The following is a 15,686-nucleotide window of genomic DNA, read 5'->3' as shown; positions in this document are numbered from 1 at the left end:
TAAGTGCTCTCTGATGACACATGTCTCGGGAACCGCCCAGTTTAGAAGAGGTTTGCTATGGGGATTTGCTTCTAAACTGGTCGGTTTCTGAGGCACTTAGACAGAAAAGAACAACCTTAACTTCAGAAGCTCATAAGTACTGAAAGGATTAAAAAAAAATTATAGAAGTAATTTACAAATCTAAAGAAAAAAAGAAAGTGTAAGTGCAGCTCACAATTAATAAATGATACTGTCGAGGTCAACAGGGCATGCAACTATACCAAAGTTGCAAAAACTAAAAAATATATATATAGAAAAAATGTTGCCCGGACCTTCCAAGATAGTGTAATCAATTGTATATAAAAATAGATTACTGGGTCGTGCTCCAATAATAATTCAAAACAATTTTTTATTGTTAAAATAAAATCTAATACAGTGCATTACTCCTCACAGGGCCCATGTGAGAAGAACACATAAGATGTATATACACATGCAGACAATCTTAAAATATAAACAATTTTAAAATAATTAATTTTAAAATGACTGGCATAAAAGATTGCTCTATATGGGCAAAATATGACTCAAATCTGTATATATCCTCGCAATATGGGGATATAGCGAAGATATTTGAAATGAATAAGTGTCCTTTTATATATCCGTTTGTATCAAGTTAAATACTGTGTTACTGGTCCTGTAGTAGAGTGGATAGATTTGCTCAGACGGCTCACGCTGAAGGCAATTCAAGATGTTGCTGTGCCTGGATGGGAGGGCTGCAAGCGGCGATCTTGGATGATGCTGTGGCTGTAGCTTGCGAGGTCCAGATGCTATGCGGTGGTGGTCGTCACAGGCTGTTGGCGATGGCAGGCGCCGATGGTACTTGAATGCCGGGAGACCACTGGCGCTGGCAAGCGCTTAAGATGTCAATTTCCTCACCGCTGGACTTGGAATACGCCAGAGATCGCACGCTGACTGAATGGAACTCTCCTCGTGTAGATGGCGTGTGACGTCAGCTGAGCCGGAGCTGGAGATGTGAAGTCAGGACCAGACACAAGCCTGGATTGGCTAGTAGGCAGAGAGTCCGCAGTAAGTAGTCACTTTACTCCATAGTCACTGATTACAAATCTGTTTAACTTTCTGGAGCCAGTTGATATATAAAAAAAAGTTTTTTCCTGGATAACCCCTTTAACGTCGAAGCATCACCACTGAAGCCGCTGATTGGCTGCAGCAGTCACTTTATGTCCGCTGCTCCTGTAACACCAGAGCGCCAACCACAGGCAAAATGGGGGATCAGCTCAGGAACAGAGACAGAGGGAAGTAAAACAGTGAAATTCTTAGTCAAGCCCTGTCCTTTTGCTCCATAGTTATTGGTTATAGCTATTGGTCTTTTCCTGCTTAAGCTATTGGATATAGAGGCACATGCTTGAATGCGTATTCCAGCACTTATACTCTATCCAGAAGATTGGAGATCATTTTCTGATTGCGGTAGGTCCAACAGCTGGATAGGGGATACTTTTTTGTAAATTGCTGGAATACTTCTCTAAATTATGTGCAGTCCATAAGAAACAAAGCAAGTCGGCACTGCCTCTCACCCGAATAGAGATCCAAATGTCCACAGCCTGCTCACCTTAACTTTCAGCCTTGCTGTAATCACTATGGTGCACAATCCCGACATATCCAAAATCGCAAGTGAAGAATTGATGTTCTCAGCAATTGACGAGTTTCTTAAGAGTCAGAGGATAGCGTGAAACGGGCCGTTGGCCATAATCTGTGTTGGCGACCTACAGATACTCCGTGTATTCCGGTGGAAAACCTTTTTTATTTTATTTTTTTTTTTTAATCGGTGCCAGAAAGTGAAACAGATTTGTAAATTACTTCTATTAAAAAATCTTAATCCTTCCAGTACTTATTAGCTTTACTAGCTGCTGAATACTACAGAGGAAATTCTTTTCTTTTTGGAACACAGAGCTCTCTGCTGACATCACGAGCACATTGCTCTCTGCTGACACCTCTGTCCATTTTAAGAACTGTCCAGAGTAGAAGAAAATCCCCATAGCAAACATATGCTGCTCTGGACAGTTCCTAAAATGGACAGAGATATCAGCAGAGAGCACTGTGCTCGTGATGTCAGCAGAGAGCTCTGTGTCCCAAAAAGAAAAGAATTTCCTCTGTAGTATTCAGCAATTAATAAATACTGGAAGGATTAAGATTTTTTAATAGAAGTAATTTACAAATCTGTTTAACTTTCTGGCACCAGTTGATAAAAAAAAATGTTTTCCACCAGAGTACCCTTATAATAAACTCCTCAATTGCTGAGAATAAGTGAGTGCCATCTATCAATTCTTCACTTGCGACCTCTAAATGATGTGTTTTCAGTATGGTGTGACCTAAACAAGGATGTAAAAAGAACTCACAGAGCCCTGTAGCCAAGCCACAGATTGGCCAATACTATCTAGTTCACATCGAGTTACTATAAAATCTGCATAACTTTATACTTCATCAGGAATCAGGGGATATATAGAAGTAAAATGAAAAAGATTGACAGCATCCATGCTAAATTATTATTTTTTTTTTATTATTCACTCACTTTTATTATTATTTTTTTTCATTCACTCACTAACATTCACTCCATCTTTTTGCAAAGTGGTATTTTGGGTATTTTGCTTGTGCATCCTGACCTAGAGCTGGGATTTATAGTAGTGTCAAATAATGCATCTTCAACCAGTACAGCTGAATAGAAGAAAACCACATGTTCTGCCAACAAATAGGAACATTGGGGCAGTTGAGATAAAATTGTCCAAAACGTTTTTTTCACACGGGCCAGGAACAAGCAATGAACGAGCAAACAAGCTTTGTGAAGCCGTTTAAATTATAGTTATCGGCCAAACATCATGTGCTGCCAACCATGATGAATTGAAAGGTCCGCATGAACATTCTAGGGCAATGTTTACCAAACAGGGTGCCCTCAGCTGTTGCAAAACTACAACTCCCAGCATGCCCGGACAGCCTTTGGCTGTCTGGGCATGCTGGAAGTTGTAGTTTTGCAACAGCTGGAGACACCCTGTTTTGGGAAACACTTATTTAGGGATTAATTGAGCCTGTGAAGGCTTTGCAAACAACTGCTAATCCCAAATTATGTGTTACATTATGGTTTCCATAATTTTGATGAGCATGGCTTGGGACATGGACTGACAGGTGGACGCACTAACCCCTCAGGAGGGGCCACAAGTATTTTACCTGAAGGACCTTTGATGATGACAGAGTTGGTGGGGCTGAGCTGTGATTAGATTGTGGCTTAAAGGAGTAGTCCAGTGGTGACCCAGTGGTGAACAACTTATCCCCTATCCTAAGGATAGGGGATAAGTTTGAGATCGCGGGGGGTCCAACCGCTGGGGCCCCCCGTGATCTCCTGTACGGGGCCCCGACAGACCGCTGGGGCCCCCCGTGATCTCCTGTACGGGGCCCCGACAGCCCGCGGGAAGGGGTTGACCTCCGCACGAAGCGGCGGCCGACACGCCCCCTCGATACAACTCTATGGCAGAGCCGTAGCGCTGCCTTCGGCAATCTCCGGCTCTGCCATAGAGATGTATTGAGGGGGCATGTCGGCCACCGCTTCGTGCGGGGGTCGAAACCCGCTATCTGGGCGGAGAGCCGGGGCCCCGTACAGAGAGATCGCAGGGGGCCCCAGCGGTCGGACCCCCCGCAATCTCAAACTTATCGCCTATCCTTTGGATAGGGGATACGTTGTTCACCTCTGGACTACCCCTTTAAGGACCTTCCATGATGATGATGACGGTGCAATATGGGAAAGAGGGTGCAAAGATCTTGGAGAACTTGGCCAGAAGGGTGAAGGAGAGTTTAAACTAGGACTGGGGGGGAAGACAACATAGATAGAGATCTGAGGATAGGTAATAAAACTATGGGTGGAGTGGCAAGAGGGGTTAGATCAGACCCAATTGACAAGAGGAAAGGAAATATGAATTAAACACTAATGGGGAAGTCTATTAAAGGAGTACTCCGGTGTAAAACTTTTTTTTTTTTTTTTTTTTTTTTAATCAACTGGTGCCAGAAATTTAAACAGATTTGTAAATTACTTCTATTAAAAAATCTTAATCCTTCCAGTACTTATTAGCTGCTGAATACTACAGAGGAAATTATTGTCTTTTTGGAACACAGAGCTCTCTGCTGACACTACTGTCCATTAAGAACTTTCCAGAGTAGGAGAAAATCCCTATAGCAAACATATGCTGCTCTGGACAGTTCCTAAAATGGACAGAGATGTCAGCAGAGAGCACTGTGGTCATGATGTCAGCAAAGAGCTCTGTGTTCCAAAAATAACAGAATTTCCTCTGCAGTATTCAGCAGCTCATAAGTACTGGAAGGATTAAGATTTTTTTTTTATAGAAGTAATTTACAAATTTAGAAAAGAAAATGTAAACAAATACCGACCCCTCAAAACTAGTATCAGAAAGACTGATAAATGAATGAAACTTATTGGATATGAATTAAGACCGTGCTTCAATTAAATGATGCAAAATAATATAAGATTTTATAAAATACAATATATGCAAATAAACCTCATAGCACAGGGCCCTTGTGCAGAGATAATAGATATTTATAAAACCATAACCTGTAACATAACAATATACACCGATAACTAATACTGTTTTATGAAACAGATGAATTTTTTAGTAATCCGGTATCTGATAGTCCAGACAGTAATGAAATGTTCCGTATTTGGATCAAATCCTGATATGGCAAATGAAAGATGATAAAGTGAGAATATAGTTTCCAGTCCGATGGATGGCTCAGCCGTGATCTCCTTAATACAAAAGGTGAGGTCCGCAATGCTTGGGTGGTATACAACGCTGGCATGCGTTACCGCGGCGGTCTGCCTGCCACAGACCAAGATGGAGTTGCTCGCTGATAGATGGTAACAGGCGGCCTCTGAATGCAGACTTTCTGGTGTCCTATGGTGTGTGACGTCACAGGCAATCAGCATTCTGCCTGGATACTGGGTCAGTATAGCACGGCTGGCTTAACACAGATCTTTGGCTGTAATTCGGAGCTGGTTCAAAAGTCCTCAGGTAAGTACGTGCTCAATAGGTATCGGTGATGCAGTAAAACTATTTAAAAAATACCTAGACGCATTTCAGGGCACTAGTTTGTCAAAACGGCCCTTTCCTCAGTAGGCAGTAGGCGTCTAGGTATTTTTTAAAAAAAAAGTTTAATGTCACTCGATTCAACCCCACCCCTTAAATACATCAATATTCAAAGACAACTTTATTGACAACAAAAATCTAAATCTACTTTCCAATTCATATACAACTACGTTATTACAAGATTACTATTAGCACAAGAGGTTATTAATATCTCAGCGTTCATTCAAGCCTCCCTGGCTAGGCATGTTAACAATAGCTTTTTCACAGCCCTGTCACGTGATTCAACCCCACCCCTTAAATACATCAATATTCTAAGACAACTTTATTAACAACTTACAAAAATGTTTATCTCCAAACATTAAAATTCACTTGTGGAGTAAAATCTAAATCTACTTTGCAATGCATATACAACTATGTTATTATAAGATGACTATTAGCACAATAGGTTATTAATATCTCGCCGTTCATTCAAGCCTAGCAGGCCCAAAGCTTCTGTTCTTAAAATAAGTTCTGTTTCTATCTTCAACAATTCTTGGTTACAATCACCTCCCTGGCTAGGCAAGTTAGGCTGGGTTCATATCACATTTTTGCCATACTGTTTTCAATCAGTTTTTCTAAAGAAAACCGTATGGCAAAAAAACGGATGGAACAGTATGGGAAAAAGTAACCTGTATGCGTTTTTAAACCGTATACTGTTTTAAAAGTGCATACAGTTCCGTCCGTTTTCATAAAAACAAAAAAACATAAGTTTTTGAAAATGGGAGGGGTGTTGGGTGGGGACTTTAGGATGCAAATGCGCATGTGCAAAGTAAAAACCGTATACGGTTTTTCCATATGGAACCGTATACATGTGCGTTTCCCATTAAGGTCCATTAAGGTTTTTCTTTTGTGTTTAAACATAGCCCGATGAATGACACTATTCGGTCTGCCATCCGAAAAAATTGGCATATTATTGAAGGTGACCCCATGTTCAAAGAAAAAGTCAAACAGAAGCCATTGGTGTCTTTTCGTGGTACAGTAATTTAAGGGATGTTTTAGTTAAAGGAAGGTTGGAAAAGACACAGGAGGATAATTGGATTAAGAAAATGATACCAAAAGGGAACCACAGATGTGATAGTTGCAGATGTTGTAATCAGTTGTTTCACGGATCATATATACGTTTAGGACAGCATGAAATGATTATAAAAGATTTTGTTACTTGCAGTACCAATTTTGTAGTCTGTGGTAGTATGTGATTGTGGACGATATTACATTGGCAAGACTATTAGGTCCATGTTCACACGTTTTGGTGAGCACATGCGCCCCCTGAAAACGGAGATCGGATCAACTCACTTCAATCATAGGAGAGAAGCCGACATATATGCGCTTTTGTGGATTATTTAGAGTTATAGGGAAACAATTGTCGCCTGTATCCCATTTAACCTGCCTAATAAAGCCTATACAGATTGGACGTGTGCTGCAGCTACTTCTTTGAGTTCAATTACTTTAGCTGTACCTGCACCGTCATCACTGTGCGCAGCCAATATCCGAGGTCTGAGGTCTACTGGAAAGCGTGTAAACATACAAACATAGAATGTGTTGGCAGATAAGAACCATTTAGCCCAATTATGTGCTAAATAATAAAACATTAGCCACCGAAAAGGACCTGGGGACAATGGTAGTAAGCTCAGTGCTAGGCAGCAGCTGCCAAGGCTAACAAAATCGTGGGATGTATCAGGAGAGGCATAAAGGCTCATGACAGGAACCACATATGGAGTCAAACCACATATGGAGCATTGGGTCCAATTTTGGGCACCTGTATATATGAAGGACATGGCTCAACTGGAGCAGGAAGCGGAGAAATACACAATAAATAAGTTCAAGGGAGGCCTGGATATTTTTCTAGAAAAATATAACATTACAGGTAATGGATACTAGATTTATGGGGATAGAATGTTGATCCAGGGATTTATTCTGATGCCATAATGGGATCGGGAAGGAATTTTTCCTCTGTCACGGGGCAGTTGGCATCAGCCTCATGGTCTGTCTTCCTCTGGATCAACACAGTAGGATTTTTGGTTGAACTTGACTCTTGTCTTTTTTTTTTTTTTTAACTTTACAAACCATGTTAACTATGTTTTTTTTTTTTTCCTTAAATAAAGTGATACACTTTGAAAGAAATACATATTCTATGACTTGTGTCTTTACAAGAGCCAGATGACCCAATATGTAAAATATGCAATTTTACAGGACTTTGTTTATGGTCTTGAAGAAAAACAACAAATCTATTCAGAAGTGTTTCTGCAGCTTCTTGACATTTTTTTATTCCAAAAAAAATCCCGCTCATTCCAAAGTGTTCTAACTCTTCCAAAAATGTCATACTTTAATAAATGTATTATCATCAAAAGAACAATAAACAGAGAAAATACAAAGTATCCCATCTCTCCCCACCCTAAACTCTTGATCCTGTTTTAATCATGTTTTGTATCATACTACAATTAAAAATGAAATAAGTATAAAGAAATCAGTATTTGTCCAAGGAGATCAGCCATGTTCCTGTTCCTTCTCCTCACAATCCAGTGACTGGCTATAAAACACTTGGCTGAAGCAGAAGCCTCCCCGCCAAAGTCCTATCTGAAGTAGGACAATAAAATTGTTAATCCCTGCTCCCTTGGTTTAGCCAGTCCCATCAATGGTCACTATCTGAAATTAGAACAAAACAGCAGAAGATTCACCCTTGTGGTCCCTGTAGGATTTCTACCAGAATATTTGTTTCAGGATCCTCCAGAAAATGCTGCAAACCAACAAACAGTGGGAAAAATTATTTTTTTTTATATAGTTTCTTTTATTAGTAGGTTTAGTGTTCCTTTAAAAAAAATGTCTCACAGTGACAAATTAGGATCCTTTTTAGGCCATATGTTTTGTGATTATAATCTACCCTTTCACCATTCACACATTCCAGACTGGCCCATTTGGGGCCATGCTCATATACAACCACGTTGACTTGCATGGTTTTTTTTAAGGGTGGTGCGGGCAGCATGTTTTATTTTATTATTTTGTAATTAAGTTCACGGAGGTGGTATTTAAAAAAAAAACAATACTTGTCATCCTCATTCTCACTCCATTGCCAGTATCATGGAGCTGCAGTCCCTGCACAGTGCTTCTGTGTTTGGGAAGCATGACTTGGAGCTTTGTGATACCAGCGGCTGTGAAAAAATAAACAAGATAAGTATATATTTTTCTTTTTCTAATTACCACTTCCTGAATTTAATTATGAAAATATGCTACCTAGACAACCCCTTTAAAGGGGTACTCCGGCACTAATACATCTTATCCCCTATCCAAAGGATATGATGATGATCGCAATCTGTCATTCTGCACCCACCTTTGTGAGCTCTCCGCAGCGCTGGAGGCTCAGTGTGTAGCTTGACAACCACCGGGCCGGAGTATTGTGACGTCACGACTCCGCCCCCGTGTGACGTCACACCCTGTCCCCTCAATGCAAATCTATGGGAGGCGGCCTGATGGCCATAGACTTGCATTGAGGGGGTGGTGTGTGACATCACAAGGGGGCGGAGTCCTTACATCACAATACTCCGACCCCGTGGTCGTCACGCTACACACTCTGAGCCTCCAGCGCTGCGGAGAGCTCACAAAGGTGGGTGTGGAATGACATTGCGGGGGTCCCCGGCGGCGTGACCCCTGCGATCATTCATCTTATCCTCTTTCCTTTGGATAGGGGATAAGATGTATTAGGGATGGAGTTCCCTTTTAAGCCATATTGTCATTCGAACAACAGCATGACTGATCCTTGTATTCCCTGCACCAGGCCTTCTTTTGTTTATCAGGAATGGTGTCACTAGTCTTCTCTGTCTAATAAAGAAAAAAATTGCTTTATTTCAGCATATGACCTTTTTAAAGCTGGTCTTCTTCTAACACTTAACCCCTTAAGGACCAAGGGCGTACAGATACGCCCTTGGTCCTGCTCTCCTGATATAACGCGGGGTTAAACAGTAACCCCGCGTCATATCACGGCGGGCCCGGCGTCATAGTGAAGCCGGGACCCGCCTCTAATAGTGCGCAGCGCGGATCGTGGCGCCGCGCGCTATTAAAGGGGTAGTCCAGTGGTGAAAAACTTATCCCCTATCCTAAGGATAGGGGATAAGTTTGAGATTGCGGGGGGTCCGACCGCTGGGGCCCCCTGCGATCTCTCTCTGTACGGGGCCCCGGCTCTCCGCCGAGATAGCGGGTGTCGACCCCCGCACGAGGCGGCGGCCGACACGCCCCCTCAATACATCTCAATGGCAGAGCCGGAGATTGCCGAAGGCAGCGCTTCGGCTCTGCCATAGAGTTGTATTGAGGGGGCGTGTCGGCCGCCGCCTCGTGCGGAGGTCGACACGCCCCCTTCCCGCGGGCTGTCGGGGCTCTGTACAGGAGATCGCAGGGGGCCCCAGCGGTCGGACCCCCCGCGATCTGCAACTTATCCCCTATCCTTAGGATAGGGGATAAGTTGCTCACCACTGAGTCACCACTGGACTACTCCTTTAACCCTTTAGCCACGCGCTCAGAGCTGAGCCGCGCGGCTAAAAGCGAAACCGAAAGTGGCCGGCTAGCTCAGTCGGGCTGTTAGGGATAGCCGCGGCTAATCGCGGCATCCCGAACAGCTGACAGGACAGCGGGAGGGCCCCTACCGGCCTCCTCGCTGTCCGATCGCCGAATGACTGCTCAGTGCCTGAGATCCAGGCATGAGCAGTCATGCGGCAGAATCGTTGATCACTGGTTTCTTATGAGAAACCAGTGATCAATGATGAAGATCAGTGTGTGCAGCGTTATAGGTCCCTATGGGACCTATAACACTGCACAAAAAAAGTGGGAAAAAAAAGTGAATAAAGATCATTTAACTCCTCCCCTATTAAAAGTTTGAATCACCCCCCTTTTCCAATAAAAAAAAAAAACACAGTGTAAATAAAAATAAACATATATGGTATCACCGCGTGCGGAAATGTCCGAATTATAAAACTATATCATTAATTAAGTCCAAAATAGTGCATTTTTGGTCACTTTTTATATCATTTAAAAATGAATAAAAAGCGATCAATAAGTCCTATCAATGCAAAAAATGGTACCGTTAAAAACTTCAGATCACGGCGCAAAAAATAAGCCCTCATACCGCCCCATACACGGAAAAATAAAAAAGTTATAGGGGTCAGAAGATGACAATTTTAAACGTATTAATTTTCCTGCATGTAGTTATGATTTTTTCCAGAAGTACGACAAAATCAAACCTATATAAGTAGGGTATCATTTTAATCGTATGGACCTACAGAATAAAGATAAGGTGTAATTTTTACCGAAAAATGTACTACGTAGAAACGGAAGCCCCCAAAATTTACAAAACGGCGTTTTTTTCTTCAATTTTGTCGCACAATGATTTTTTTTCCGTTTCACCGTAGATTTTTGGGCAAAATGACTGACGTCATTACAAAGTAGAATTGGTGGCGCAAAAAATAAGCAATCATATGGATTTTTAGGTGCAAAATTGAAAGAGTTATGATTTTTAAAGGCAAGGAGCAAAAAACGAAAATGCAAAAACGGAAAAACCCCCGGTCCTTAACCTCTTCAGGACATAGGGCGTATGGATACGCCCTGAATCCCGAGTCCTTAAGGACCGAGGGCGTATCCATACGCCCGTGGGAATTCCGGCCCCCACCGCTAGCCGGTTGGGGACCGGAGCCGGATGCCTGCTGAAATCGTTCAGCAGGCATCCCGGCATATCGCCCAGGGGGGTCATTATGCCCCCCCATGTCGGCGATTGCCGCAGATCGCTGGACAATTCAGTCCAGCGATCTGCGGCGATTCCGGGTCAATCGGGTCTCCAGTGACCCGGTGACCCGGAATTACTGGCTGTTCGGGGCCGTCTCTGACTGCCCCGAACAGCCAGAGCCAGCAGAGGTGAGGTGGCACTGGTGCCACCTCCCGATCTCCCTGATTCGTCGGCCGGATTACCGGCCGACCAATCAGGGCGCCTGCTGCGGGTGTCACTCCCGCACCCGCTCCGCCCCTCTTCTGGAGGACGTGAGCGGGTGCGGGACGTGCACCCCGGGTGCTGGGGACCCCGATCCCCGGCGCCCCTGTTGGGATCGGGGCCCCAGGAGCAGCTGCGGCGGCGGAGACGACGAGGGACTGACCTGTGCGGCGAGGATCGTTGGAGGTGAGTGACAGCCTCCTGCTGTTGCTTAGCAACAGCTCCCAGCATGCAAAAAGGGCATGCTGGGAGCTGTAGTTATGAAACAGCAGGAGGCAGACCACCACAACTCCCAGCATTCCCTTATGGGCATGCTGGGACTTATGGTTTTGCAACAGCTGGAGGCACATTCTTTCTATGGAAAAGTGTACCTTCAGCTGTTGTCTAACTACAACTCCCAGCTTGCACAAACAGCTAAAGTGCATGCTGGGAGTTGTAGTGGTGCATCTGCTGGTTGCATAACTACAACTCCCAGCATGCCCGTTGGCTGTCGGTGACTGCTGAGAGTTGTAGTTTTGCAACAGCTGAAGGCACACTGGTTGTGAAACACTGAGTTAGGTCACAAACTCAGTGATACATAACCAGTGTGCCTACAGTTGTTGCAAAACTGCAACTCTCAGCAGTCACCGACAGCCAACGGGCATGCTGGGAGTTGTAGTTATGCAACAGCTGGATGTCCCCCCCCCCCCCCCCCCCCCCCCCAATGTGAACGTACAGGGTACACTCACATGGGCGGAGGATTACAGTAAGTATCTGGCTGCAAATTTGAGCTGCCGCAAACTTTCTGCTGCAGCTCAAATTGCCAGCGAGAAACTACTGTGAACCCCCCGCCCGTGTGACTGTACCCTAAAAACACTACACTACACTAACACAAAAAATAAAATAAAAAGTAAAAAACACTACATATACACAGCCCCCCTCCCCTCCCCAATAAAAATGAAAAACGTCTGGTACGCCACTGTTTCCAGAACGGAGCCTCCAGCTGTTGCAAAACAACTCCCAGTATTGTCGGACAGCCGTTGACTGTCCAGGCATGCTGGGAGTTTTGCAACAGCTGGAGGCACCCTGTTTGGGAATCACTGGCGTAGAATACCCCTATGTCCACCCCTATGCAATCCCTAATTTAGGCCTCAAATGCGCATGGCGCTCTCACTTTGGAGCCCTGTCGTATTTCAAGGCAACAGTTTAGGGTCACATATGGGGTATCTCCGTACTCGGGAGAAATTGTGTTACAAATTTTGGGGGGTATTTTCTGCTTTTACCCTTTTTAAAAATGTAAAATTTTTGGGAAAACAAGCATTTTAGGTAAAAAAAAAAATTTTTTTTTTACATATGCAAAAGTCGTGAAACACCTGTGGGGTATAAAGGTTCACTTAACCCCTTGTTACGTTCCCCGAGGGGTCTAGTTTCCAAAATGGTATGCCATGTGGGTTTTTTTTTGCTATCCTGGCACCATAGGGGCTTCCTAAATGCGGCATGCCCCCAGAGAAAAATTTGCGTTCAAAAAGCCAAATGTGACTCCTTCTCTTCCAAGACCTGTAGTGCGCCAGCAGAGCACTTTTCACCCCCATATGGGGTGTTTTCTGAATCGGGAGAAATTGGGCTTCAAATTTTTAGGGGTATTTTCTGCTATTGCTATTATTTTTAAAAATAAAAAAAATTTGGGAAAACAAGCATTTTAGGTAACAATTTTTTATTTTTTTTTACATTTGCAGAAGTCGTGAAACACCTGTGGGGTATTAAGGTTCACTTTATCCCATGTTACATTCCCCGAGGGGTCTAATTTCCAAAATGGTATGCCATGTGTTTTTTTTTTGCTGTTCTGGCACCATAAGGGCTTCCTAAAGGTAACATGCCCCCCAAAAACCATTTCAGAAAAACGTACTCTCCAAAATCCCCTTGTCGCTCCTTCCCTTCTGAGCCCTCTACTGCGCCCGCCGAACACTTTACATAGACATATGAGGTATGTGCTTACTCGAGAGAAATTGGGCTACAAATACAAGTAAAAATTTTGTCCTTTTACCCCTTGTAAAAATTAAAAAATTGGGTCTACAAGAACATGTGAGTGTAAAAAATGAAGATTGTGAATTTTCTCCTTCACTTTGCTGCTATTCGTGTGAAACACCTAAAGGGTTAAAACGCTGACTGAATGTCATTTTGAATACTTTGGGGGGTGTAGTTTTTATAATGGGGTCATTTATGGGGTATTTCTAATATGAAGACCCTTCAAATCCACTTCAAACCTGAACTGGTCCCTGAAAAATACTGAGTTTGAAAATTTTGTGAAAAATCGGAAAATTGCTGCTGACCGTTGAAGCCCTCTGGTGTCTTCCAAAAGTAAAAACTCATCAATTTTATGATGCAAACATAAAGTAGACATATTGTATATGTGAACCAAAAAAAAATGTATTCGTAATATCCATTTTCCTTACAAGCAGAGAGCTTCAAAGTTAGAAAAATGCTAAATTTTCTAATTTTTCATCAAATTTACGGATTTTTCACCAAGAAAGGATGCAAGTATCGACAAAAATTTACCACTATGTTATAGTAGAATATGTCACGAAAAAACAATCTCGGAATCAGAATGATAACTAAAAGCATTCCAGAGTTATTAATGTTTAAAGTGACAGTGGTCAGATGTGCAAAAAACGCTCCGGTCCTTAAGGCCAAAATGGGCTCCGTCCTGAAGGGGTTAAGAGGGGTACTCCGGTGAAAAACTTTTTTTTTTATTAAATCAACTGGTGGCAGAAAGTTAAACAGATTTGTAAATTACTTCTATTAAAAAATCTTAATTCTTCCAGTACTTATTAGCTGCTGAATACTACAGTGGAAATTCTTTTCCGTTTGAAACACAGAGCTGTCTGCTGACATCATGATCACAGTGCTCTCTGCTGACATCTCTGTCCATTTTTAGGAACCGTCCAGAGTAAAAGGAAATCCCCATAGCAAACATATGCTGTTCTGGACAGTTCCTAAAATGGACAGAGATGTCAGCAGAGAGCACTGTGCACATGATGTCAGCAGACAGCTCTGTGTTTCAAAAAGAAAAGAATTTCCACTGTAGTATTCAGCAGCTAATAAGTCCAGAAAGGATTAAGATTTTTTAATAGAAGTAATGTACAAAAATGTTTAACTTTCTGGCACCAGTTGATAAAAAAAAAAAAAAAAAAAGTTTTTCACCGGAGTACCCCTTTAACAAAAATCTGCTGGCTTTACGTGCTGCAGACTGACATTTACTAACTGGATCAGCTACATAATTTGTGACTGTAATAATATTATGAAGCCTGTCCTCACCAGGGGATTATTTATATACACAGATAAAAAAGTATTTAAAGTGTAGGGATATTGGGGGAGATTTATCAAAACCTGTGCAGAGGAAGAGTGGTGCAGTTGCCCATAGCAACCAATCAGATTGCTTCTTTCATTTTCCACAGGCCTCTAAAGAGGCCTGTGGAAAATGAAAGAAGCAATCTGATTGGTTGCTATGGGCAACTGCACCACTCTTCCTCTGCACAGGTTTTGATAAATCTCCCCCATTGTTTTCTGTCCTTAGCTATACAGTTTAGGTGTTCGCTTGGTTTCTTCTTTAAAAAAAAAAGTAAATTTTTAATTAGTTTTTGTATTCTTAATATTAACAGGTGGGGCAAGAGAGCAGCACATAATCGGGCACAGATTGTATACTATATGGCGGAAAATCTTGAGCTGCGGAGGGAAGAGGTAGCCCAACGACTTAGTACTTTGACCGGGCAGTCTAAAGAGAAGGCTTTGCAAGAAGTAGACCTCAGCATCCAGCGACTCTTTTACTGGGGAGCATATTGTGACAAATATGGTGGCACTGTACAGGTAAGGCATGCAAGTGAATGAAATCATGGGGTTCTTTTGTGAAGTCTATACGCATATGTCCTATCCATCATATTGGCTACCACTCTGAGCACATTCACCACATCCTGTCTTCCACATGGTAATAAGAATGAACGTTGTTCTTATGACTAGAGATGAGCGAACTTACAGTAAATTCGATTCATCACAAACTTCTCGGCTCGGCAGTTGATGACTTTTCCTGCGTAAATTAGTTCAGCTTTCAGGTGCTCCCGTGGGCTGGAAAAGGTGGATACAGTCCTAGGAGACTCTTTCCTAGGACTGTATTCACCTTTTCCAGCCCACCTGAGCACCTGAAGGCTGAACTAATTTACGCAGGATAAGTCATCAACTGCCGAGCCGAGAAGTTCGTGACAAATCGAATTTACTGTAAGTTCGCTCATCTCTACTTGGGACCTTAGACGATGATCTGACCAGACTATGGCTGACCAAACACATAAGATATCAGTGGTTGGCAAAGACGGGGACGTGATGTCACGCCACGCCCCCTCCATTCATGTTTATTGGAGGGGGCGTTGCGGCCATTACGCCCACTCCTGTAGACATGAATGGAGGGGGAGTGGCGTGACGTCACGTCCCCGTCTCGGAAGCTCGGTGGGTTTCCGAAACTTCAGACGCAGCTACGCATAGAATTCGGGCTGCTGCAGGGAGGTCCCAGCGGCGGG

General features: G+C 43.1%; 1 protein-coding gene across 3 annotated transcripts in view; it reads left to right on the top strand.

Moving 5' to 3' along the window:
- ALDH16A1 (aldehyde dehydrogenase 16 family member A1) overlaps positions 1–15,686 on the top strand; it is a 120,775-nt gene that overhangs the window by 82,335 nt on the left and 22,754 nt on the right. For all 3 annotated transcript variants that reach the window (XM_056544378.1, XM_056544380.1, XM_056544379.1), the window contains one exon: positions 14,781–14,985. In XM_056544378.1, coding sequence (XP_056400353.1) covers positions 14,781–14,985 — 205 coding nt within the window. The remainder of the gene's footprint in view (positions 1–14,780; positions 14,986–15,686) is intronic.

This window comes from Hyla sarda, chromosome 10 (genome assembly GCF_029499605.1).
Source record: "Hyla sarda isolate aHylSar1 chromosome 10, aHylSar1.hap1, whole genome shotgun sequence".
Classification (NCBI taxonomy): Eukaryota; Metazoa; Chordata; class Amphibia; order Anura; family Hylidae; genus Hyla; species Hyla sarda.
Note: the sequence above shows the minus strand (reverse complement) of the source record. Positions and strands in the feature narration are given on the sequence as shown.